The 25,581-nt window shown below is 45.5% G+C and overlaps 1 protein-coding gene across 1 annotated transcript; it reads right to left on the bottom strand.

Moving 5' to 3' along the window:
• Window positions 1-963: 963 nt before the first annotated feature.
• Window positions 964-23,092, bottom strand: HABP2 (hyaluronan binding protein 2; the record flags this gene model as incomplete). The annotated part of the gene is made up of 13 exons (XM_082486404.1): window positions 964-1,140; window positions 2,038-2,183; window positions 3,684-3,818; window positions 4,168-4,310; window positions 5,196-5,442; window positions 5,572-5,666; window positions 6,106-6,277; window positions 7,265-7,384; window positions 7,770-7,886; window positions 8,333-8,440; window positions 9,560-9,688; window positions 14,741-14,777; window positions 23,024-23,092. The coding sequence occupies 13 exons, from the start codon at window positions 23,090-23,092 to the stop codon at window positions 964-966; spliced, it is 1,695 nt and encodes a 564-aa protein (XP_082342530.1).
• Between the last annotated feature and the right edge of the window lie 2,489 nt (window positions 23,093-25,581).

A 25,581-nucleotide genomic window follows, 5' to 3' on the forward strand; every position in this document is an offset into this window, starting at 1 on the left:
TCAGATGGAAGGGACTTTTCTATTTTAACTAATTGATTCTTCGCAAACTTGTCTATTCTTTACATCCTGATTTAATACCAATACCCCATTTTTCAAATTTCTGTGTAGGGTTGCAGAATCATTGGGAAAAAAAATATACAGTTCGACTTGCAAACTTGTGAAAACCCAAGAATTATCCAATAGCTTTAGATGCATTTTTTAATGGTATTTAATACCCCCTGTGTCTCACTGGAATGAATTGAAGTTAAGCCTGTATATACCATTGTAGATCTGGACCGTAGTAAGTAAATCTCTTCTAATCAGGAACAAAGTGGATAATCCTAGGGGTTTTTTTTTGTGGGTTTGGGTTTTTTTTTGGCTTTTTCAATCTGGAATGCATCACTGATGGGAGTTGTGGTTATTTGCCCCACAGAAGTGCTTTTAAAAAAATTCTGCCCGATCCTTGCTCCTCAGGTACTTCCAGTGGCTGCAGTCTTGCAAACATAGGCACACGGTGACTTTTGTGTATGTGAAAAATGGCACTGGCTTTAGGAGCCCACACCAATAACTTTGAGGTGTCAGGATCCAATGAGTGCAGAAAAAACACACCTTAGGCAGGGGCATGAGGGGAAGAGGGAAAGGGTGGCAAGCAGCTGAGCCTGCAGAATTTTCAGGGCTTGAAAAGCAAAACTGGAAACATTGGCAACTGTCTTTCTGGTTGATTTGGGGAAGAAATTGAGTTGCTTTACTTTCTGATCTGTTTTGCCTACAAAATGTGGGCTTATTTCAAAGCCCCCAATAGGAAAATTCTCACTGACATTCTAGCAAATGCTCTAAGGCTATTTTCAAGTTGGTGATGAAGGATGCGCCATGTAGGCCGTGAGGCAATATCAATAACGTTTTAGTTGAAAAGGAGGCATTTGGAGAAATAGTAAAAATAAGTAAATATCTCAAGCTTACCATTTGTCATTCCAAAGCTGTATCCTAATGAAGTGACCTTGACTCAGATCGAATTTTGGATTTAATCCAACTGAGAAATGTTGTCACTTGGGTATAAACTCCTGGCTTGTTTTTTAACCCGCACTCTTCACCCCAGCTTACAAGGCCGTATACATAGTAGGAGCCGTTTTCTACACAAGTTAGTGGGCCTCCAGAATCTCCCTGATGAGAAAAAGCATACATGTTCAAAACATGAAGCAAAACGTTAGCCTAAATAAGAATGCTCCTCTCCCATCATAAATCTTTGAAGCTGTAATGATGGCTTTTTCCTATCAGATGTACAATCAGATGCTGCTCAGTTCCTGAGTAGGCTTGCAGTTCTGGAACCAGGTCAAATGATACCAAACTTTTTGGCTGAAAGGTTTTGTTTGTTCAAGTCTGTGACATATATATGACAAGGTCACATGCAATTTCCCAGGTATGAAAGTACCAGGCATTCATAGCCTGAGCTCAGGAAGATACAGATGTGATCCTTGGCATAAATGAAAATGCTTGCTCTCTCCCACATCCTTCAAAATAACTTTATTCTGACTTTATTTTTTTGTTTTATTGGTGATTTTCTACTGTGAACTATGCTTGCAGTGGTAGTTTGTACCTCAGGAAGCAATGTTCAAACTCCTCCCTATCTTACAACGGTGTAAATATGAACTTGCTTCAAATTTGCACCAGTTGTAATGAAAAGAAATATCAATCCTGACTTTCCCTGCAAGTCTTAACTCTGATAGTGAAAATCAGATCAGAATTGGTACTCATGGCAGAGGCCATAATAAAATGGAGAGAAAAAAGGCAAGTTTTCAGGTTGTTATGACAAACTGCCTCAGAAACTAAGCTTCCCAGGCTAGTCTCTAGCTTCCATAGATCTGCCTGTGGCTGACAGTGACAACATGAGCTCTAGGGATCTACAACTCAAACTGTACTGAAGAAAGACGATGGCTGTTGAAACACACTGATGGGAGAAACAGATAGATGTGCAGCACCCTGCCAAAACTATTACTCTGCACAGCCTGACTATTTACACAAAAAAAATATTAGTGTTCAAATACAGAAAAAGCAACAGACCTGACAAGAATCAGCTCCGGGCCTCCGAAGATTTCCTGCACAAAACATGCTGTCATCCAGTAGGTGATCGTATGCTCTGGGTGCGTTGCATTTCGTTTGCGAAATCAGCTTCACATTGGCATCTAACAGCTGACGGGATACTTCATCTATGGGATGTGCACCAAAAAAATGGAGTCACCTTCCTCCCAATCCTGTTACATGTTGTCTTTGTTCAAAATAGGAGCTTGCTTGCCATTTGGATGGGAAGGGGGAAGAGCAGGGGGGATGCATGGGCTAGCCTGGGAAGAAAAGAAGTATCATCTGTCTGAAATGATAAGGGTTAGAGTTGGCGCGTGGAAGCTTTACCCAGGACACCGAGTTGTTGCCTGAACAAAAACAAAGTCAAGATTTTGGTTCTGATTGGCTCTACCCGTGTAATCCTGCTTTTCAAAGGTGCTGGTTGTCTGCAGCTCCTGTGGGTCCCGATGGGACTTAGAGCTGTTCAGCACTTCTCAGGCTGGTGCCATTAGATGTTTTAACACATAGGCTAATGAAACAGATGAAAACTGAAAATCATACAATATTTAAGGGCAATGATTAATTATAGTGAATCTAAAGACATAACTTGACATCTAAAGGCAATAGCCAGAATTTCAAAGCACTACATCTGTAGATAATTAAAGGTGGTTTATAAGTTTGGTTCTGCTTGAGTTTCAGGAAATATTCAATTTCTGCAGTGATTTCCTGAAATGCTAATAATAGCTCTGCTCAAAGAAGGAGCCATCTAGTTTGAACACGTACAGGGTACTTGATATTCTTTGTTGGGGGAAAAAAAAATTTCCCCGTACCCTTTTTAAGAGAGACTTTTTATTTGGAACTTTTAAAAAATGTCCATTAAATTCTGTTGGTGCATTCTGATCAAATGAACACACTTGTCTCTTGTGGACTTCAATGAGAGTTACATCAGAAGGGAGAATTTGGTCCTATGTATCGTATCAGGCTGTATCAGTCACAAAGCACTAGGACACCTACTGCAGCCTCCGTGACACATTTTCCTTCTGCTGCTTTACAGCAACACATCAATCAGAACATGAGACAATGCATTTTTCAGAAAATTGCCATTATCTTTTTTTTAAGCATAGTAATTTCTCCCCTTAGGATTTACTGCGGGCAAGAAAGGTTTTGGATAGAGCTGGTTGAACTTGAAAAGCTTTGGGTTTTTTTTTTATTTTTCAGTGCATCTGAAGATCCAGATGCTGCTTCTGAAAAGCTTTATCTGACCCAATGGGCTGGAAAACCATGTGAAAGTTCCCGTCTTTCTTGGTCCTGTCTTGAAACACACAAACTATACAATAGCCTCTCTCGATACCGTCTTGCTTCTGTTGCTGGCTTCAGATGAAACCATGACATAGTGTGTCAGATGGCAAGCAAAAAAAAGTGCGTCGGGGACTTTTTCAGCACTCTGAAAGGTTTGGTTGGTCTAGCAGTTGGAGATTTCTGCTAATGAGTCATTTCCATGGCAGGGTTTAGCTGTTCTTAGCTTTGAATTCCATGTCTTGGTTTCACTAAGTGCCTAGGTCCACATTTGGGTCTGGCAATTGCTACTGAAAGTACCAGCTCACCTTGCCACGGAAGTACCTGCCAAAATCCAGCTAGCCCATAAATACCTGTCTCTGTCACGCCCCATCCAGAAATGAAGCAGTCAGTCCCAATGGGAAAGAAGAAATTAGGCAGACACACTGTTTTCACATACTTTGTTTCCACTGCACAGTGACCGTCAACTGGCTTCAATTTAAGTAGTGCTGGAGAGAAGATAAACAACAACAGAAAGTATATGTAGCTGGTTTTGACCCCTAACCATCATCACCAGTCTGTGACCCAACCCTCTGCAAAGCTGCATTACCTGATGTGCTATTTGCACTACATGCTGGACCTGTCCCTGGTTTTTTGCTCCCCCCACCCCAGGGACTTCTGCCTGCCCATCGCAGTTCACATCCCAAAGATTCAAATGGGTTTAAACCACAATTTGGCCTAATTATTTCCAGAATATATTCTCAGTGGGAATTATACACTGACTGTAGTTGGAAAGAGGTGCTTCAAACAACTGGGGTTGGAGGTGAGCACCATGAATATTCAGTAAAAGGGATTTACCAATATCATTGTGTGGGACACTGTCCTTCTCTTTGTATTTGTAATGTACGATGATCTTCTCCACGTCAAATATTTGCTCTTGATGCTCTCTCTTCTTGAGGTCTTGCTTTCCAAGGGCTACTTGGAGATTTTCTGCTGGTTCTCTGCCAAAAAAAAAAAAAAGCAAATTATATGCAGACATTGTCTGTCAGTGGTGGTGAAAGCCTGCATCTTTAGTATCTGGAAGTCAAGATATTGCTTCCTCTTGTAGAGCATGGCCAGAAGATTTCCTACGATTGTTACAGGAGGGCTTAGTCAGGGAAGTGGTTGTGTTGGACAATACACGTGCTCTTATCTTGTTGCAGTCATGAAATAAAATGATTTAAACCTTCACGATTACTCTTTTCTTTGCATTTTGTGACAGAGTAGCAGTGTGCACACGGTCTGTTACTGTGGCTGTGATGATGAGTGGTAACTCCCGGGGCCGTGGGAGTACAATTGCTTGCCTTGTCTGGGTATACTTAAAATCATCTGTGCTGGAATAATCTCTAGTGCATAATTTATTAATTCCCAAAGATAGTGGTTTCCAACCTGTTCAACAAAAATGTTGAAGGAAATGTCTTGTTCTAAGCTAGCTGGCACATAAGCAATTGAAAGCGAAAAGCGTATTTTGACTGTTCTGGAGATCTTATTTGTGATGCAATATGTGATGTTGCTTACGGTATCCCAATATCCCCTGAGGTTTTCATGGAGTCCTTCTTTCATACGTTGCAAAACTTTGTTATATTCCTCCTCTTTTCCTCTCAAACAACTATTTTAGCCCATTTTAGGTGAGTGGGGGTTAAGTCGAATTTGTTATTCCAGCAAGCACCAATTTTAAGTATGTGTGTATTTTCATGTATACGTTCATTCTTTCACATGTATGTTTTCCTTTCAGTTGAATTCCCAGCAATCGTTTGGATCGCAAAAACTTTGGATTCCAAACTATCTTTAATAACCATTCCAATTTTTGTATGTTTATCTACCCTAGGCATAGGACATGCACCTACTCAATGCAGTGCGCAGCAGTAAGAACCCAGCATGCCTTAATTAGCACTCCACCACAGAAATGCCTGCTTCTTTTTGAAGTCTTTATCTGCAGAGATGCCATCCAGGGATGTTTGCCAGCTGTAGTCTTAGCTCCACCATAGATTCTTTTGAGCGTTCTTTGAATTTCTGGTTGTCCACATGTTTTGAACATTTCATCTGATCCGGTTGGGTCTATTGGGCTCTCTGTTGGCCATGTGCTCTCTTCAGCTGCATTGGAAGAGAGAGCAGATGTATAACACAGAGATAATATCAGACTGGAGGAGTTAAGTAACAGGGGGTCACCTGCTGCTCTGGACCCCCTACACACTGCCAAACAGCTCACTTTTAATTCTTTACCTGTTCCTGAGCAGGGTGAAATGTCACAGAAGTCCCATTCCACTTTGTGATTTTTTCTGATGTAGCACCAGGGTTTTTCATCCTCATCAGGATTCCTGAAGGGAACAGTTGAAAGCATCAGCCAGCTGGAATGAGGAAATCTCCATGAAACCAGCAAGGAGCTGAGGATGCTTAGGAGAGCAGACTCATGCTCCTATATGAGAGCCAAACTTCCAAAGACACTCTTTCATAAGATTTGACAAAGAAGGTCCCTGAGACAAGGGAGTGGGGCTTCTGCCATTTTACTATCCCCATACCTATCTTAACCCTAAGAAAAATGAGGAACTGATTCAGGGAAATGAGGGATGCTTCTGGAATCCTCTTATCAGTACAGTGACTAAGGAAATGCACTTCTAACATCCTGGTATTTTATAGACAGGCTGTGTCTAGAAAGATGTGAGATCTTAACACCATCAGTTCACCAAAGCTGTGAGCAGTTTGTCCTCAGTGCTCTCTTTGATACAGAATTCTACATTTGCTTCTTCAAAATATTACCTGCAGAAGTTATGTTCACCGATGCCATAAGAGTCAGCATCCTCCATAAAGGCATTAATAGGGTGCTTCAAGAGAACGTGGGAATTCCAGTGCAGGCAGGTCTTGCCATTCACTGCTTGGTTCGCTCTTCCTCTGTATTTGGAGGAGTTCTCTTCATAACAATCATCCAGTCCTGTAGGAAGACAATGCTGATATCAAAATGACTTTTGTGTTGTTCCTTGCCCAAAGTGGTTCCTCTTCCTTCCTTTCCGTGCCCTATGTTCATTTTATGGAGGATGAGAAGGACCTACTGGGTCATATAATGATATCCCTTATCCTACATAACCCACAAATAAGAGTAATGTCCCAACGTCTCTCCACTTTGAAGCTTGATTGACTTCAACTGCTGAAACTTCTTTGCATGGTGAAGACCTAGCAGTCAAGAGGTGTCTTAATGCCAAAGCAGAACCTCTCCCATCAATGGCCTGGGCAAGAAATAGTATTATCAGGAATAGACAGAAGTGGGCACAGAGCTGCTATCATGCTAGGGCAAGGGATTCGCCAAAAGGAAGATTGTGGGGTTGTGAACCTAACCTGTAGGCGAGGTGGAGGAAAAGTCACCTGCAATGTGGAGCACATAGTGGTACATGGAGTTGGAAGCTCAATCAACTTTTAAATGAGAAAGAAACAAATCCTCCTCCTTGGAAACATGTGGTTTGTGGCGCCCATGGTGATGCCGCAAGGGCAGAAGGTTCTCCATACAGGCTGGGGTAATCCCATGCCACCCATCTGCGTGACAGTGGCTGTCCCCCTATCCTGGGGAGTCACAGGCAATTGGACATGCATCTTCACTACATCAGCTTTCGGGTGTTTAAGTAAGGCCCAATGGAAAGTACTTTCTCCACAGGACACATGCAACCTCTGGGAAACGTGTGCTGGCTCATTAGGGACCTTGCTGAAGCACGCTCAGAAAACATCAGTATGGGAACTGTTTTGAGCCCCTTTGCTGAAGGTGGCTGCAGAAATCAGCCTTTGCCTCCGACACTCTCCCCGAGAAGGCTTGTGCCCCGGGGTGCAGCCAGGTACTTGGTGTGATCAATCGGTCTGACTTCAGGATGAAGCCAGCCATTGGCTGCCTGGAGGCTTTGCCCCTACCCTCTCCCCTGGAGCTGTGACATACCGATCTCACAGAATCTCCCTCTGAAAGGTGCAGGGCACTTGCAGGTGAATTTTGATCTGATTCTGTGCCGTATGCAGATACCTCCATTTTTGCATGGGTTTGGTCTGCACGGTGAAGATGCTGTCAATGTGGAAAACACAGAACAGCCTTGTTACTCTGCTGAACACCATACAACCACCCGTGTGCCCGGTGGAAACTGGGGAGAGCTCCCATTGAGCCTGTTGGCTTCAAGTTCTTATGAACTCTTGAAAAACACTGGTGGTCTCACCAGTTAGGGAACCACCACCCTGTAAATCAAGCATAACTCATCGCTGACCAACCCTACAGGTGGGACCCATGGCAGGCTCAGGCTGTATGGCCAGTGCAGGACCACCCTCTGCGGTGGGCTGCATGCGATCTCCCACTGCTGACCATCTGCGGTGAGGTGACCTCGCTGTGCCATTCCCACCCCAATTCACCCAGTGCCCAGCTAAGCGGGACCCTTTTCTGGTGGGGCTATGCTCACCTCGTTGGCAGTCAGGTAGTTTGTAGGGGTGATTGCAGCTGCACTGAAAATAAGGTGGGGTTAATGTAATCAGGCAGTCTCCCTCACGACACCTCTTCTCCAGACACATGTCCTTCACTGTGGAAAACAGAGACACGAGGTGCTTCATCAGTGTGCGTGCATGAGATCTGTGCCCTCGCAGGGATCACGGGAAGATATGCTTTCTCCCAGTGTCCCAAGGAGGCTTTTCTCTGGCTGGTGTGGACGTGGGATTTCCCTTCTTGTTCACATTATCTGTGGCAAAAAACCTGCAGGACCAGTGAGCAGCTCACCACTGCCCACCTGGCAGGGGATAGAGGAGCACTTTCTGCACACCTGAAATCTATTTTACTGGATACCACTTCAGACAGACTTTGGTCTGGACAAGAGCTAAGTGTAAGACCTACGAACATGACTGTGGTGGGCTCTCAAAAGCCTCACCCCAACAATCAGTGGGTTTATAAAGCCCCATGTTTGCTTCCATTGACAGAGCTGTAACATTAGCAGCCAAAATAAGGAGTGTAAGTTAGCACGAAAGTGATTACCTTCCTCGCACGTAGTCCCAGCGTACGGCTCAGGGCAGAGACAGCTGAAGTTGCTTCCTCTGTTTTCACACCTCCCGTTGTTCTTGCAGGGGTTGGAGGAACATGGGTCTGCTGGGGTAAGGACGGAGATCTGTTAGTTTTACTTTCCGCTTCTCCACCGCCATCACCTGCTTTTTCTTCTTGCATTTTCTGACCGCGGAAGGCTGCCTTCCTGGCCGCAGCATCCCGTGTAACAGGTACCGCACCTACACGTCAGCTCAGCAGCCATGGGAGCAGCTATGAATTGCTGCAGCGCCTATTCCAAGCTCCAACAGCTCAGGGCTTCGGGTTTGGAGCTCCTCAGCTCCCTTTGCCGTGTCTGTGGTGGAGCTGTAATGGGGCAAGTCTCTTCCTTTGCTCAGGGCCAGATTTGCAGTCGCAGAAGCCGGCGACTTAAGAGGCAGAGCTGGCCCTGGGCACCTGCCTTCACGCGCTTAGCGTGGAGGGGTCTGGATTTGGCGTTGCCCTGGCTGCAGCATGGCACTAAATCTCCCCTGGAAAAGCTGCCCACCACCTTTATACTGTATAATACCCCCGGGTGGCTATTGCTGCAAGGGAGTGGGCACCTGCTGGGAGTCACTTGAGTGCTGCTCCTCACACCACGCTCAACCTCTCCACTCCACTCCAGGCTGCCAGGAGCAATTGGTGATGGGGCAGCCACGTACCAACTCTGCTTTCTCTGTACCAGGGGATAACCCAAGGCATGTTACAGGCGACTTCCCTGTCTCTCCTTTTCTGTTCCCTGAGCAATCTCAAGGATCCTTTCCTGGTCTCCAAAAGTTTGGCAAAACAGAAAAAGAAGAGAAAAGAAAAAAACCCCGCAACTGAGAAAAAAGGAAAAAAAAAACAACCAAGGAAACCTGCTCTACATTTGGTTCCCAGCATAAATACAGAACATATATCCCATGAAAACAGCAATTACATCTTACAGTGTCTATAGACAAATAAGCCTGTGCTTTTTTGTAGTAGCAATCAGAAATGTTCTGCATGATCAGAATCCATCCTGTGAAACCCAGAGATAAAACACAGGCTCCTTACAAGAGGAATACAAAGGAGAACACTGCAAACAATCCTCCTAACTCATCCCTTTGATGCAGGCATTTCGAGAGCAGGCTGGCAGCTGAGGCTGCAAGCGCAGGGTTGGGATTTTACCCCTTCCTCGCCTCCCTGCCCACCTCTCGGAGGTACCTTTTCTGGTATCGCTGTAGCCAAAAAATGCCTCAAACCAGTCAGGGTCGTCTGTGGGCTGCTGCTGGAGGAGGGGGTCCTGCTCCGGTTGTGTGTACTCATCGTAGTACTCGTAGTCGTCAGCCCCGTCTGTCGGGAGGGTGAGAAGAGGGTGGAAGAACAGAGGAATTAAAACTACTAGAAGGAGAGAAGGTATGAAAGAAGTTATTCCCTGGCATGGACACTCCTTTTCTCCTTGAGCTTGTTTGGGACATCAGGGGGTCCAGAGCTTGCATCATATTGAAGGATCAAAGGTGCCGTTCAGCTCTTCCTTGGCGTGGGCAGAGCTCTCCCAGTGCCCAGCACGGCCACCCCTGAGCACCGCTGGCGCCCCTCTGCCCTCGCTGCCACTGCTGCGGGGCGCGGGGGCCATGGGTGCTCAGCCGGCTCCGCGGGGGCAGCTGGGACACCCCGGATGGGATACAAGTGGGGACTCTGCAGGCATGGGCACGAGCCCCCCGCACGGCGCCACAGCCAGGGGAGAGATGCTGATGGCTGTTGCCAGCACAGTGAGAATAGGAGATTCGTGTTCCTACGAGAAGAAGGGGTTTTCTTTGTCCAGCTGCTCTGATCCCCAGCGTCACCCCTGCTGCAGCGCGAGGCAGGACCTTCACCGGGACGTGGGTGCCTGTGAGGACGCAGAAACCCACCTCGAGGGAAATCGGAGGGGAGCGAGAGCCCAAGGCACCTGCAGACCTACGTGGCTCCCCGTCCACAAAACCCTTTTGGAGGAGCGAGGGCCTGGCGCAGCAGAGACGTGCTGAGAAGCCCACCCTTGCTTCAGCGCGGCCTGCAGCCTGCCGGCAGCCATCGTCCTCCCCGGGGGCCCTGCGCCAGCGGGACGCGCAGCTTTGCCAGCCTGCGTTTGGGGGGGGGTTGGTTGATTAAAGTGGGCTGGCAGCTCCTCGCACAGGTACGGCCGCTGCCGGTGGAAGCCACTCTGGTGTTTCAAAGGCAAGCTATGGTAATGAGCAAAGCTAAGCTACGTACAGAGACATTTTATAAAGCTCTCCCCTAGGGCCGGACCGATGGCCCCATGGATAATGCTCTGCCTTGAACTGATTATCGACTGCATTATCTTAGTTTTCTCTCCTCATTCATTCGCTTACAGCCTTTATCTTTATTCTTTCTTTGCTTCTGGAAAAAAAAAAAATTCCACTTTTGTACAATGGGTGTTTTATATTTCATATTAAAATAGAACCGTCTTTTTTTCTTCTTTTTTTTTTTCCTACATGCCAACTCTCGTTTCTCACCAAAAAAAAAAAAAAGAGGAAAGTTTCACCTCATTTATTGCTATGTCAAGTCAAGACTCCTTTTCCTCAGCTCATTATTTCCACAGGAGCTGAGTTTCGACAGTGTGCAAGTGTTGCAGAAGTGTGTGCCTTGCTGAGGAACAGAAGGATCTCGCTGGAAGATAAGGACATTGTCTACCGTGAACAAAATTAAATTTAATGTGATGTAGTTAAGAAAGGAAAACAAAAAGAGTGCTTTGCCTGAAATGCAGCCCGCAAGCTCACTGTGTCGGAGGGGAGATTTTGCAAACGGACTTGAGTTTGAGGGAATTGTCTGAAGGAGTCTGATTTTGTTCCCCCTGTTTATTTTCAAAATCTTAGTGGGGAGTGTTGGCTTTTATTCCGCAGATGCTTTAAAGAAGTATGCTGATGGATGGGGTAGCCCTTTGCGTAGAAAAGATATACCTGTTGAAAGTTGTGAAGGATGAACAAGGGAGTTGCGGCTGCCAAAACCAGACTGCACACACACCCAGCATGCTTCACAGAGGCTGGTGAGGGCTCTCTTGAGTTGACAGCGGAAAAACAAGTGCTCCAAATGAGCACAAATAGCTAAGCCATCGTAGAAGCATCTACCATGATTTTTAAACCAACTGCTCAGTGTGAGTATGGTGTTAGAAATTACAATACTGTCACCTTATTTTTTACATTGGCATCATTTCTGGAGTAATCAGTTATTAACAACACTTATAATATTACTTGTTGACTCGTTATGGATTATTTTAAGTGCTCTAAACCCCAAGTTGGCCACAATGGAATTCACATTTTGCAGGATCTGCTTCTGGCAGCTCTGTGAGGCGGAGGAGCACAGACCCCCATTTGCACAGAGGGGGCAGATGGCCCCCAGGCAGTTTTGGGACAGGCTAATACACACCTGAGGCCAGGTTGGCACCCGGCAGCCCTTGAGGAGGGCACTTTCGGGTGGTCGGGACTGAGGTCGAGTGGGCGGCAGCAAGCAACCCCCTCATGGGCTGGCAACATTAAGTGAATCTTTAGGATCACGTCATGGAGTTAAGGGCATATGTGGAAAGGGCTCAGAAAACCTCAGCAAACCCTTTTGGGTACTCTGGTCCCCCATGTGAATAGTGGGAGTCGGGGAGCTGAGCTGCCTGGCTGGGACACCAACCAAGGTGACGTGGGAGTGCGGCCGACCTGAGAAATCACCAGTGTCCTTCCTTTCTCCACTACTATCTCTCTTTATGAAACTGTGAAAGAGGAATAGCTGCTACAGGTCACTGGAGTGATGTTTCCCATCTCCCAGCTACTCTGTGTCCTCCCCACGAAGCAGTGAAAAACAAGGAACAGAAAACCCTGGTGTGGGTACATGACATCAAACTAAAAGATGTCTTCTTGTTTATCATTTCTTCGACATTAAATAACTATTTGGCTTCCACATCTCTTATTTAAGAAGTGCTCCCATTCCATTTTTTTAATTATTCATAACAAGTCATAGGTTTAGTAAAGCAAAAACAACACTTTTTTTTATCTGAGCACATAATTAACGCACAAAGTCTGATACACTGGTTGATTTAAGCATATTACTAAATCAGAGTGTTCATTTTTTGTAAGTGCTGGAAAACCTTAACATGCTTAAAAAAAGCAGTGATCTGACATTTGTCACTGAAATGTGACTATTACATGAAATTAAATTAGACATCCTGCATGCAAATTTTCAAAGAATAACTTTCCTCTGTGTAGTACAAAAAAATCCCCCCATAATTGATAGGCAGAGATTGACTTTTAAAGCTTCAAATCAGCTTTGAGGTCTGGGTGATCTTTTAAACTGCTCAAGCTTTCATCTGCAGTTTTTCACATTGCCAAGAGCTGTCAATCAAGCAATGGATTTCTGATCAATATCCCCTTGTTCATTAGCTTACATGGGCTCTCTGTTACGGAGAGAACAGATATCCCAACATCGGCAGTCACACTGTTTTCAAAACCTTCGCTGGATCAAGTCATGACTAATGTTCCAAGTGGGAAAGTGATGCATTAGGATGCCATCGAGTGACCTGAATTGCGAGGTAACTTTGTTGGACTGCAGTTGTCAAGATGAGTGATGTACAAAGTTAAAGTCTATTGCCAACACACATCAAGAGCGCCAGAAAGTACCCAGCGTTTATTCAAGCTCTCTGAACCTCTGGGGATTGACTGAAATCTGGCCTAATTTAAGCAGGATGAGTTTTCCTGCCACCTTTCTAAATACTTTTTGTCTCCAGCTCTGAGAATAATGTAGTGTTATTTTTATGAGGCTGAAATCCTGACTGTATTTTAAATAACGAGATGTCTCCCAGTTAATTCTGCAGAGACGAGACCTCACGGTATTTCCTCCTTTCCACACGGGCTGTGGCTGGGAGTATCTGCGGCTTCAGAAAGAAATTGCAAAAGAAGCGAGAGCAGCGAGCCTTTCAAATAGCTTTGTGGCTGTTACTTAAAAGCCGATTTGCAGTGCCTTTTCCTTAGAGGGACGGGCGCTGGGCGAAGGCGCCGATGACGGCTGAGGGAGTGGGGACTATCAGGAGGATGGATGAGGAGCGGGAGGTTGCAGGGACAGCGGTGGTTTGGGGTAGGGACCATAAAGCATAGGGAGGGGGAATGAATTAAGGAAGCGTGAAAAGCAAATCAGCCAGTTTGCACAAGTCTTGTCCGTAAAGCCTGAAGGCAGGTGCGTGGCTCTGCGGTCAAATAATTGCAGAAGCTAAATACTGAGCTCAGATGCACGAATGATTTGGAAATTTGTTTTCCACACACATCGGGTTATACGAACAACATTGATTTAGGGAAAGAAGCAGTGCTGTATGAGCTACAAGGCTGCTGGACTTGCAGGTTTGACCTGGAAGCCAAAATGCCACTGGAATGAACAGGAATGTGGCTGAATAATGAATGCATAGTAAATGCATAGTAAAAGCCACACTCTCTTCTTTTTTTTTTTTTCTTTTCAGAAAAGAAGCAAAAATAATGTAATACTTTATTAGCTATAAATTATAACCTCAGATCTAAGAGCCACTGAAATCAAGAAAAGGAGGAGCAGGGCTTACCTGCACAAATACTAAACTTAGCAATAAAACCATAATCCTCTACGTGGACCAAGTAGGCTGCAAAGGGATGTAAAAATCCTCACACAATATCTACAGATCCTCACACAACATTCATCCCAGCTTTTCTCTTATCAACATCTTAATGCTATGTAACTTTCAACGATTTCTTACTTGCATGAGCTTGTAAACACTTTTTGAACTTTCTTGCACTTTGGACAAAACCTTGCAGAAATAAGTTCCACAGTTAGTTGTACGCTGCAAGGGAAAGTCAGCTTTCATTTATCTGACCTTCAGTTTGCACGCACAGATAGACGCTTTGCGTATCCTTCTGTGAGGTTTGCAGCCCAGCACCGTGACTTCTGCTCCAGCCCGTGACCCACTGTGTCACCCATGGGTTCCCAAAGCTGTGCTGAGCACGAGGCCGCAGAGTGGCAGGAAAGTCCTGCCTTACAACGGAGCTGTGAGTTGCAGGTGCGGTCTAGGAGTACCCCATAATCAGCTGCAGATTGGTGCTGCTGCTGTAGCTCTGGTTTGGGCTCCAGCGGGCCAGACACGCTCCCGGCTGGGACCCTGATGCAGCGTTGTCTCCTGCACCGACACAGAGTACATGTGGAGGTCTGAAAGTGCTCACTGTATTACTCGCCCAAAGCCAAACAGACTTTCTACTCGATGACCAGCCCTATTTCAAGCTCAGCAAAGCCGTACATTAAGTTAACAAAATTCAGCGCTGGGCAGTAGCGAAGGCTTTTGGTGGAGCAGGTCACCAGCCTCTCAGTTTTGTACGCAGAAGTTAAAATGAAGAAATCAAAACCACTTACCATTCAGCAGGTCGGCCAGGAAGAAGAAATGGGAAGCCTGCATGAGATAAAAAAGGGCAAAAAGTCAGTTTCTGGAAAAACAAAAGCCATCACGGCGATCAGTTTACAGCACAAAGTTTCTGTCTGCCCCCAGTGTTGGACATTGGATAAGCTCGTTACCCACTTTGGAGCGAAGTGGGCTGGACTCTAAGAGCTCTTGCAAAACATTAACAAAATGTCTAAAAGTGCCCACTGGTCCCAACAACCTGTATGGGAGCTCTGGTGTTTCTGAGCATCCAGCCCAAACCGCAGTGCTGGTGTGCTTTGGGAAAAACCTGTCCTGAACGACTTAAATTGCCTCTTTGCTTATTAAGTGACCACAGACTGACTATTTGTCTAACTTCTCTGAGATACGGAGAGTGGCCACGCTCCAGCCGGCTGCCAAAGCCGGAGCCTGGGATGTGCTCCGGCAGAGCAAAGTGGAGGTCGGGCAGCTCGGCACGGCCCGGGACCCCACGCATGGTACAGCCGGTGGGATCTGGACCGCCGAGCTGGAAGGCTGTCGACAACCTTTGGATGGAGGAGAACATTTCTGGCTCTTCCCGTGAGGAAATGCCATGTGTCCGACCTCCGACGTGGGGCTCCAGCCTTTCCTGTTTGGCTCATGATCAAGGGCAAGCGACAAAAGGGAACAGAAGAAGGAAAACAGCTCTCAGCCTTTGAAGAGTGTGAGTGAGGCTGGTCTGAAAGGAGACGCACTGACTCCACACCGGGATGCATCCCTCGCGTGAAGATTTCAGCTCCCTTTCCCTCGTGCACTAAATCCCAGCTGCGGACAGGATTACCTGCCTGTAACAAGAACGTGTGTGTTAACAGCAGGTGTAAAGAAGGAGATTTCGAGCTGCTATTCTTCATCCCTCAGACAATTTGTCAGAAGAAAATGTATTTCCAAACAACACTCCTAATCAAGTCAGTGTGCTTACACACACGCTCACATACGATTATGTGCACCTACGTATTGCTACAGATACAATTAACTGTAAATATACACCCTGTTTAGTTGTGCATTATATATAGAAATGGTATATAGAAGAAAGAGATTCTCAGCTAACACTGGTTGTGACTCAGAACGAGCGAATCAGAAGCAATGAATAAGAAACAGGACAAAAAAAAGCTCAGAATTCACATTTGCGAATATTATCTGGAATATATAAATGAGTTTTTGCTTCAGGCACGTTTGCGTCCCTCTTGTGTTTGAGCCAGGGAGAACAGACGCTCCAGCGCTCCCCTTCCCACCGACTTTAATGAGAGCGATGTCCCCCGAACGGCTCAGCGGAGCCCCTTCCCAGGTGCACAGGAGTGAGACACACACACACACACACACACACACACACACACGCCCCTAAATCCTTTGCAGCTGGAAGGACACACACACTCACACGATTGCCCCTCCCGAATGAGAGCAGACATGATGGTAAATGAGAAGGCTGTGAAAGCTCTGCCCGGGGTGTGTGCGTCAGGAGTGCAGGTACAGCGTTCCTCAGATCCTTTGCCAGACCCCAATGGAGACTGTAGAAGGAAAAGGTCTAATTGCTCCACTTACAATTAGTGGTAGCGTTCACCCATAAATACAGACCAAAACAGACCCTGCAAGTGTACTCCTTTCTTTTGGAGGAAGAGATGAAACAAAGAACAAGGGAGCAGCCACGGAAGCGGGATGAAGCAAGAAATATTTCACTTCCCTCCCCAGCTCTCCGCTGTGCCCCGCTGTGCTCTTTGCCTGATGGGGTTGGAAAGGGTTTCAGGGCAGAAGGGCTTGACTTCAGGGTGGTTGCTGAACCTTCCCTGCGCTCAGGGCAGCCTTTGGCACCACATGGGAATGCCAGAGGGTTTCAGCCCAGGCTGAGCGAGGCGCAGGATGTGACTGCATCATGCTCTTCTGTGCCTCAGTTTCCCCAAGCTGCAGAGCAGAGACGATAGTTTCACAGCGCCCAAGGGGATAGCTCACACACCAAGAAAGGATGAGAGACCTAGCACCTTGCTACACTACTTTCTTTTCCAGGTTATCCACCCACCCTTCCCCTCCAAGCGCTCCTCCATGGGCAGAGCCGACTGCAGAAGGGCAGATACCCTAAACTCCCAATAAACTGGTGCCCTAGAAAATGGGCATGTTTCCAGTAATATCCTTCAGAGAAGGCAGTGGCTTGTACTCCAGGGTAGCTGAGTCCCAAATTTTGATTCCCAGTTTTGGATAAAAGCCTCTATCTGCTGACACAGTACAAATGTTACCGGGAGCAAAATCTCCGGGAGCATCCAGCACAGAGAGCCCAAGAGATAAACCCAATCTTTATCGTAAGGCTCCAGTGTCCCCTTTTGTCATGGAGCTTTTCCCCCTCATGTGCCTGTCACGAGCTGCAACAGCAGAGCCGCAGGGGACAAGACCCCAGGCAGAGCTGACCTCTTGGCGTGGAGAGTTTTCTCCTCCATTCTGACGTCCACTGGACCACCCACCAGACTGTACTGGTCTTGAAGCATTTTCACCCCCGCTAGCCAGCACAGGGCCAAATTTTAGCCTTTTGGCTCCCTGCATGAAGCTTTCCACGGTGATGTGCCACCTTCAAAGCCCTTCTGCCGGCTTGAGCTTGTCATTTCCTCCATGCCATGAGGGGATGCAGGAGGTGGGACGTGGGATGGGAGGTGCGGGATGCGGGATGCGGGATGCAGGATGCAGAAGGGGGGGGCACAGGATGGGGGCTGCAGGATGGGGGGTCCAGGAAGGGGTGCAGGCAGGGGGTGCAGGCAGGGGCAGTGAAGGCAGGGCCTCCTGCCTGCCGTGCCGTATTGCTCATGGCCAGCAGAGGAGGATCTTGTCCTTCCGACGAGGTGCAATACTCAGCCCAGCCAGGAGCAGGATTCAAACAAAAGGAGGGGGGGGGAGGGGAGGGGGGGGGGGGAGAGAAATTAGACTGTGGGGCTGGTTTCACCAAACAGTCTCCTTGCTGCAGCTCGACACCGATACTTTGTGTGCTCTCTCAAGAGGGAGTAAAATCGCTGGATCCTGTTCATAGCAGGTCAGCAGAGATGGGGGACGAAGCTGGAAGAATTTGCAAAGAGCAATTTTGAATTTTATTACTTTAGGCTCACAAAAAAGAAACGCTGGAAGAAAAATCCGGGAGAGACATTTTATATGGGTATTGGTGCATTGCTGAGTGTGGAGCTGATTACATTTATAGTGCTTCTAGAAAAAATGGTGGAAGAATGGCTCAAATTCAAAATATCCTGATTTCACCCGACCTTTGTTGTCGTCATCATCGTAATGATTAGCACTTCACTAAAGCTTCGTTTCTCCAAAGAACCATCAAAACTTTGCTAATTAGGCTTTGTACCAAGGTTAAACACTGCAGATAGATGATAAGTCTCCATTTTTCCATTTCAACTCGTCAAGATAGAGAGACTAATGAAACGTAATAGATTTCAAACAGTAATGCCGGAACCATGAGCTTTCTTGGTCTCAGGACAGATTCTTATGGCTCTTTCTCAGACAAAAATGTCCAGTTAATCTCTGGTGATTCTTTCTGAATAAAGCCAGGAAGATTTGACCCCAAATTCAAGGGAAATTATTTACAGCTGCCAAGGGCATTCTGCAGCTGAACTGTTGATTGTCTCGGGTACATTTGCTACCCCTTATTACAATCAAAATGAATAATTAAAACACAAAAGCAGGTGGAGAAACAGGCAGCTCAAAGGCGACAACCCAGGGTTAGGCTGTGAATTTACATGTGTGCAAAACAGAAGTAATTCCAGGGAAAACAGTGTAGCTACTCAAGCTGGCTTGACAGATGAGCAGAGGGACGAAAACTACCAACTACGCACACACACACCTTGCAACAAAGCACTACAGGAGTTCAAATATTAAACTGCATTGGTAGCAATTGGCCTACTCACTTAATTGCACTAAGTTGTGCAAATTCTCCTGCATCTTGCCATGAAGTGGCCTCTACGCTAGCAACCCAAATATTGCCCCTTTCATTTGTTCTTCTGTGCAGTCACAGCTTTGCAGCCGAGAAGGAGGTGGGATGGGGATGAACTGGAGAACGAGGATGGATATTTGATCAACTTCCATCCACGGCTGACATAAGGCATGAAGGAGCCACGAGGGCAGACACAACTACTGCCTTTTCGTAGTGAACCCCTTGATCCTGCTGACAGCTCTCAGTGGGAACCTTTGTCTGGGCTTCTCGCCAAAGGAGGAGGGAATCGACAGTTCTGATGCTCTTACAATCGGCCAGATTTTTGCCTGCAACCATCTTGGGTAGTGACAGTCTTTGAACTTCAAGGGAAAGTGGCTTTTCCAGCAATGACATTGTATTTCTCAGCCAAGGCCACGGCTGCAGTATAATGAACGCGGGGCATATTATCATCTGGAGTACACATGCAACACATGTTGTATTTTTAGCCTGGGAAACCATTCCCTGAAAAGATTCCACCAAAACCTCTGAGTTCTTCACCTCTCTGCTAGCAAGGCATCTCCTGCCTCCACACGGAACTGCAGCGCGCGCCTCACAGCAAATGACATGTTCCTAATCGACTGGTCCCAGGGAACCCAGAGAAGTTTACATTTAAAGTCTTTATTTTGCTGATTATTTAGTTATGAACCTTTCCCATGGTAGCACCTGATACAAAAACCACAGGGATCCCGGAAAACAGCAAGAGCCGTCGGAGGTGCTGCTGAAACCAGCTTGGTTCTCTTACTCGGGAGTTACCTGCTCCTGTCTTCCAAGAGATCAAAGTTTCCAAATTAATCTTTGCACCCTCAGAGATGGCCTGGTAGCGGCTGGCTGTTTTTAAAGTTGCTCGCTGGTGGATGAGGTGCGCTTGTGCTCCCAGGTGGAAAACGGGGTCAGCCTTGGATGCCGCAGCGATGGGAAGCTACAAAATCTGTTTCGTGGGGGGCGGCAGGAGCCAGCCTTGTGGCGCCGACAGGAGCGCGGCTGGGCTATCAAACGCTTTTTGCAGCCAGTGCTGGCAATGCAGGTTATACCGCTAGACTTAAAGCTTATGCAAAGTCATTAAGTCCCTTTAGTTACACGGGATATCAACCTGCACGCTTCAGGGCATAAGCTGATTGCCTTCGGGGGTCAGCGAGGAACGCTTCCCTCTCTGAGCGCGTGGTGCACAATTAGCTGGGGGCGCTCCCAGGGCTTTGTTGCTTTCCTGCTGCATCAGGCAAATTTAGGCGAGCGCTGCAGAAGGGCATTACACCTGACGGGCCACAAATTGAGACGGGCTTGACAGGATTCGCTCCTCTTTGCAGCAGCGATCGGTTCGCGAAGCAGCGGAGCGTAGAGCCCTCGCGTGAGTGGTGCAGCACTGGAGAGAGGGTGAGGGGAGCAGAAGTGGGAATTTACTACAGAAATAGGTCCATTGGTGGGTAGAAAAAGATGTCAGGCAGAGCTGACTTTGGAAAAGCCTAAAACATTGGTCTCCAAGCACCTGAGGCAAGGAAAGACCTGTACTGCTGGTGACAGCTTTGTATCTGCTGTGGCCAGCTAGGAGATAGGCACCAATGATAAGTTTTCTGCGCAATTGTTTGATCTTAATGGGATACTTTAATCCTTCCCTTTCCGCTACTGCGTGCGCTTGGTTACAGGCCTGGGCATGCCCAGTGACTTCAAAACACTTTCCATCACAACTAAGCACAGCAATATTTTGAAGCTCCAAAATGTCCGGTGAAGAGCCACCTCTGCTGCACTGACTCCTGCATTTCTTCCTCTCTGCTGCCAGGGGTGCTGAGCTTGGAACGATGACATAACAAAAAAAACCTGATCTGAACATCCGTTGATTTAAAAATCACCTGTTTTTTCCCTGCAAGCATATGCTGAAGCACTTTAGAGCGTTGTTAAGTGGGAGCTGCAGACTGGTGTATGAGCAGCTCCATCACCGCTGTGTTGCGGGACCCAAATTGGTCTCATCCTGTTGCGGATTTCTCCAGTCCAGCTCAGCACAACGTTTAAGCATACCCTTTAAATCTATGTGTATTGCAGAAAAGTTGCTTCAATAGCAGCCCGGGTCAGGCAGGATCGGCAGCTGAATTGCTGTGGCTGAATGTCGATACAACCTGCTGCAGCAGAACCCTTTGGATTTCTTTTTGGGAAAGTAAGGAATACCTAACAATACAACACCTCATGGCAGGCACGTTTCTACTACAGTATCTTGCTGAGCAAAAGCGTATTGATTTCTCTCAAAGTTCATACAAAGCTGATGTGCGTATCAGTGAGGACCTACTGTAATTAAAAGTAAACAAAAAACCCAAACCTCAACCTGAGAAGACCTGTCAGGTCTGAAGACAATCTTTGGTGCAGTTGCATCGTATATGCTAAAACAAAGGACCAAATTTTGTTCTCACTTGCGCCCATCATGCAGCTTCCTGCCTTTTATAGAAATAGTTTGGATTCATGCAGGTGAAATCAGTTTCTCTTCAGGTAATATGAAAGAACCAAATGGATATTTTTGCCTCAGGATCCTGCTCCGAACCCACCAGATCCAGGAAAGTCCGAAAGCTTTCCTCTTCTATTTTGACTGATTCAAAATATGAGCTACTGCCTAAAACTGCATTTGACTTCTGCTACATTTCGTCAATAACATTTATTAATCAGAGTGTTACTTATAAAAATTCCTAAACCCAGATTTGAATAAAAATGAGAATGATGAAGAGAGATAGTTCTGGGAAAGCATGGAAATAGGAATTGAAGAGTGTTTTCCATGGTTTCAGCAAAGTGCAAAGTCTGTTCTTTTTTCATTCAAACTGTTTCAGTGTAACTTTTTCTTTGGAACAAATCATTAAGGCAAAAATGTCCTCTCATAACATGTTTGTCATGCAATGGTCACGTCACAGCGACTCATTCCCCTCTTTTTTTTTTTTTTTTTCTGGGATCTGTGCCAAGCGCTAAGCCAGAAAACCTTGTTATATTAATTATGAAGAAAAAACATGTTTTATTAAAAACTAGCCTGCTGAATATTCTGTCGTGCTGCTTTTCAGTGACAGCAGAATTGCTTTTGCATTTTAGCAATGTTAATGAATTTTCAGGGGCGGGGGGAGATATACACTACAGCAACATTTAGAGCAAACTCAGATTAGGATTGTCAAAGCTAATGAATCAATCTAACAGTTAGGACTAGCTAGGAAAAATCTGTGCGAGACTTCATGTTGGCTAAGACTGCACCTACATCTTTCTCACTGGGTGTGAATTAACACAACCGATTCATTATGAGCTTATTTACATTAGACTGGGTTCCCACCATGTCTGTACCACTGGCGTTGAACTGTCCTAGAACTGATTCCCCGAGTAAGCTCCCACGTGTACCAGTGGATCAAGGATGCCATATCCACTGCTGTCAGCGGATAAGTAGTCCTGATGATACACTAATTAATAAATATCTTATTGTGGTGTGAAAATCGCCAATTGTAAATTCACGGAGCTCGTCAAGAAGATCTATAACCCGTTAAAACCCCTTGCTATATATTTTTCCCAAAGGACTCAATTTAAACATGCCAACATCTGAAATTTTGCAACGCATTTTGGTAAATACAAATCTGCACGCATAGGAACTGTCATTTAGAAAGCAGAGATTTGAAAGAACCTCAAATTCCTTCATAAGAAAAAATGCTTGATGGCAGTGCTTCGAGGAACAAAAGAAGTGTTTTTAAAACTGACTTTTAACTTTGTTTTGGTTACAAGTCATTCTTTCAGTTGTCTTTGAAGAGGCGATGAACAGATTTGGGAAAGTATATCCAGGTCTGTCGGAGCAGGGCTCTGGCCATCTCGAGCCACAATATTTTGCCGTTTACTTTCCTTCCACGTTAGCGGCAATGATAATTCACCCATCCAAACCATATGGCTGGGGTAAATTTTACCTCTGACAAATGAGCTTGCAAAACTACAAAGCCAGTGCATATCCATGAGCTGTTTAATCTCGCTATCGAGTCCCTTCAGCGTGCAGTTGAGCAGCCCCGTGGTTTGGAGCATCGCTTGGCGCCCAGGGCTGGGGGAGCTGCTGCGCTCCCCACCGCACACCCCGGGGAGCGGGGAGGCCACCGAGCACACCCAGACGGGCCCTTCCTTGGCATGGGAGATATCTGCTCAAAAGAAACCCGTGGGGCTTCCCTCTTATGCAGCGTTTACTTGGGGGACCTCACTGTCCGGAAATGCTGATACTCCGCTAAATGCTCCCGCTGCCCGGGAAGGGCTCAGCAAGGAGCAGAGCTGGCACGTGGCAAGAAAAGTGATATAAAAACATACTCACGCACAAATGTGTGTTCCCTAGGAGAACGAGCAGTGGAAGAACCTGAAGGGTGAAAGCACTGTTAACCATCCTTATGCTCGCTTTTTCTTGAAATTAGCTTTTTTGTCTTGCCTACGTTTTTTTTCAGACAAGCCACAATCATTCGAGGGTGAGCGAATTCAGTGCAAATAATTAACTGTGCTTCAAATATTGTTTAATGTTCAACAGATTGCCCTGACCAAACAAGCACAGCCTGTCCAGATAATCACTACACTGACCACTGGTAAATGTTTCAAATCAGTAAGTATCAAAGATGGAAATAGTATAAATTAACAATGAAAAAAAGGATTTTCCTTGTATTAGAATTATTTTTCCACTGTTATTGTAAATTGAAAAAAAAGTATGAATCAGACTTACTTCTCTCCCTTCCACCTGAAAAAATAGTGAGATCTAGTTATAAAATACAAGATTTTTTAAAAAAATTAAAGTGTGCTTTCTATTATTTACTAGATTTTAGACATCAAAGTTCATGTTCCTAAGTGTTTGCCCACAAATGAGAGAATCTGGAATCCTTTTCTTAATGAAAATTGAAATTCGTGAGTAACCCCCAGTCTCCAGAAGCTGAAGCTTTTGTAGCAGAGGAAATAACGATATTATTGCGAGAACGAACCACATTCTATTGCAGAAATGCTGACAAATGTTTACTGATCAGATCTTGTTTGTGCCACTTGTTGTGAAAACAAGTGAAAAGACATATTCTTTCTCCCAGATAGTTTAGAGTCTGAGTAGGAAGAAGGAAGAGGGAGATGGAAACGCAGTGTGTTTACATCACAGCCCAAATTCACAAAGAAGTCCCTAGCAATATGTTTTCTCTCTGGTTATAAAACAGTTAAATAGGATAGTGCTGAGCACATTACACAACACCAGGAGGAAAAAGAATATGGCTGTCTGCTCAGAAGGACCTCAATAGCGTACAGTAAATAAAATGGATGGGCGGGGTGTCCAAATGTTGAAATATGAGGAAGAAAACAATGAAATCACAAGGGCCTCATCATTTCCCATCCTGAATGGGATTTTCTGGTGAAAAAGATAAGAAGTGAGTACTTGATAACAACCTCCGTGACAAGTGCTGAAATTTGGCTGTCAGGGAACCTTATTTCTGATGATTCCTCACTTTGGAGGCTGTACATCCTAAAGGAGATTTCATAGATCAAAAAATACACAAAGAATTTAGGTATGCTAATTATGCCACATGTGCATAATTTAAGCAGGTGCCTACAAGCAAAACGTGTTTGAGATTTAGTATGTTGGTGGCCACACATACAAGTTTAAGAGATTCCCGATTCTCTAACTAGTTAGAAAGACAGCAAGATAAAAGGAGTTAGATAACGCACGACTTTATGTAATGTGTCCTTGAGTAAGCTGATTTGCACTGAATTTTAATAGAGCCCTGATTCATCAAATCTCAAACAGAATTAAGGTATGGACTGGATCCTAATAACATCATGCTTTATATCCATGAAAGATAAATTAAAGGATGCAAAACTGCTATTGACAAACATTGATTATATGTACTTTGATGGACTTTGAAGTTGTGCCAGATGCGTCTTGTCAGCCTCCAAAGTTTTCTTTTAAATCTCATTGCATAAGGCTTTTACTTTTTAATTATTTTTTTCCCTCAGCCTCTTTGATCAAGAAAAAATGTAGATCATATTTGCGTGATGCTATTTCCTATGCATTTTATTTAGATATGCCCTTGTGCACAGCTCATGATGTGTAAAAAAACATTACATGGCACATAGTCATCTTACCCTGTTATCCTGGGTGCTATTTAACACTTAACTGACCTTCTCAAGCTCCTGAGTGAGATCTCGCCACGTGTAGAGGACTAGCGCAATGCTCATATCTTTTTGTGCCACATAAATCTACAGAATAACAACCAAGCAACAAGGTTACCGGTCTCTCTTTGTTCCCAGAAGAATTTTGACCAGTGAAAATGTTCTATGGATCCTTTGTATGTGGCAAAGTGGTCCTCCTGTCAGACCCTACGGAAAGGCAAACCTGCTTGCAACTTCTGCTGGTTTTAGAGGATGGACCAAAGTTCGAACAAGTGAAACTCCTTCTTCCTCCTTCTTATATGTGGAAATGTCGTGTCAGTAGGAAGCTTCAAGAAACTGAAAAGAAGCTTTGGAGCCATTTTGATTCTTAAATTTGTGAGCACAGACATACCATCTTGTTTTCCTTGTCTATCAGGATATGGCAAACCCTTTCAGGGCACAGGAGTACATATAGTATATTGCTGTGCATGGCAAAAGGCTTCAAAGGTGATGCAGGATTTGGCTGCAGATGTTCATTTTGGGGAATGAACCCATTCCTGGCATCTCCAAGCCCATCTTAGTGATGATGGCTTGCTCATGAGACAGGAAACACTTCTCTGTGACACTTTAGGTGTCTTCAAACAATAAACATGGAGAAAAAAATAGATAAGAACCATCAAATCCTTTTAAATTGAGAATAAATAGATGAAAACACATGTTTTAAGTACTGGATCAGAACTCTGGCGGACTGAGGGGTTTCTG

Source organism: Vanellus vanellus (genome assembly GCF_965231255.1).
Source record: "Vanellus vanellus genome assembly, chromosome: 7".
Classification (NCBI taxonomy): Eukaryota; Metazoa; Chordata; class Aves; order Charadriiformes; family Charadriidae; genus Vanellus; species Vanellus vanellus.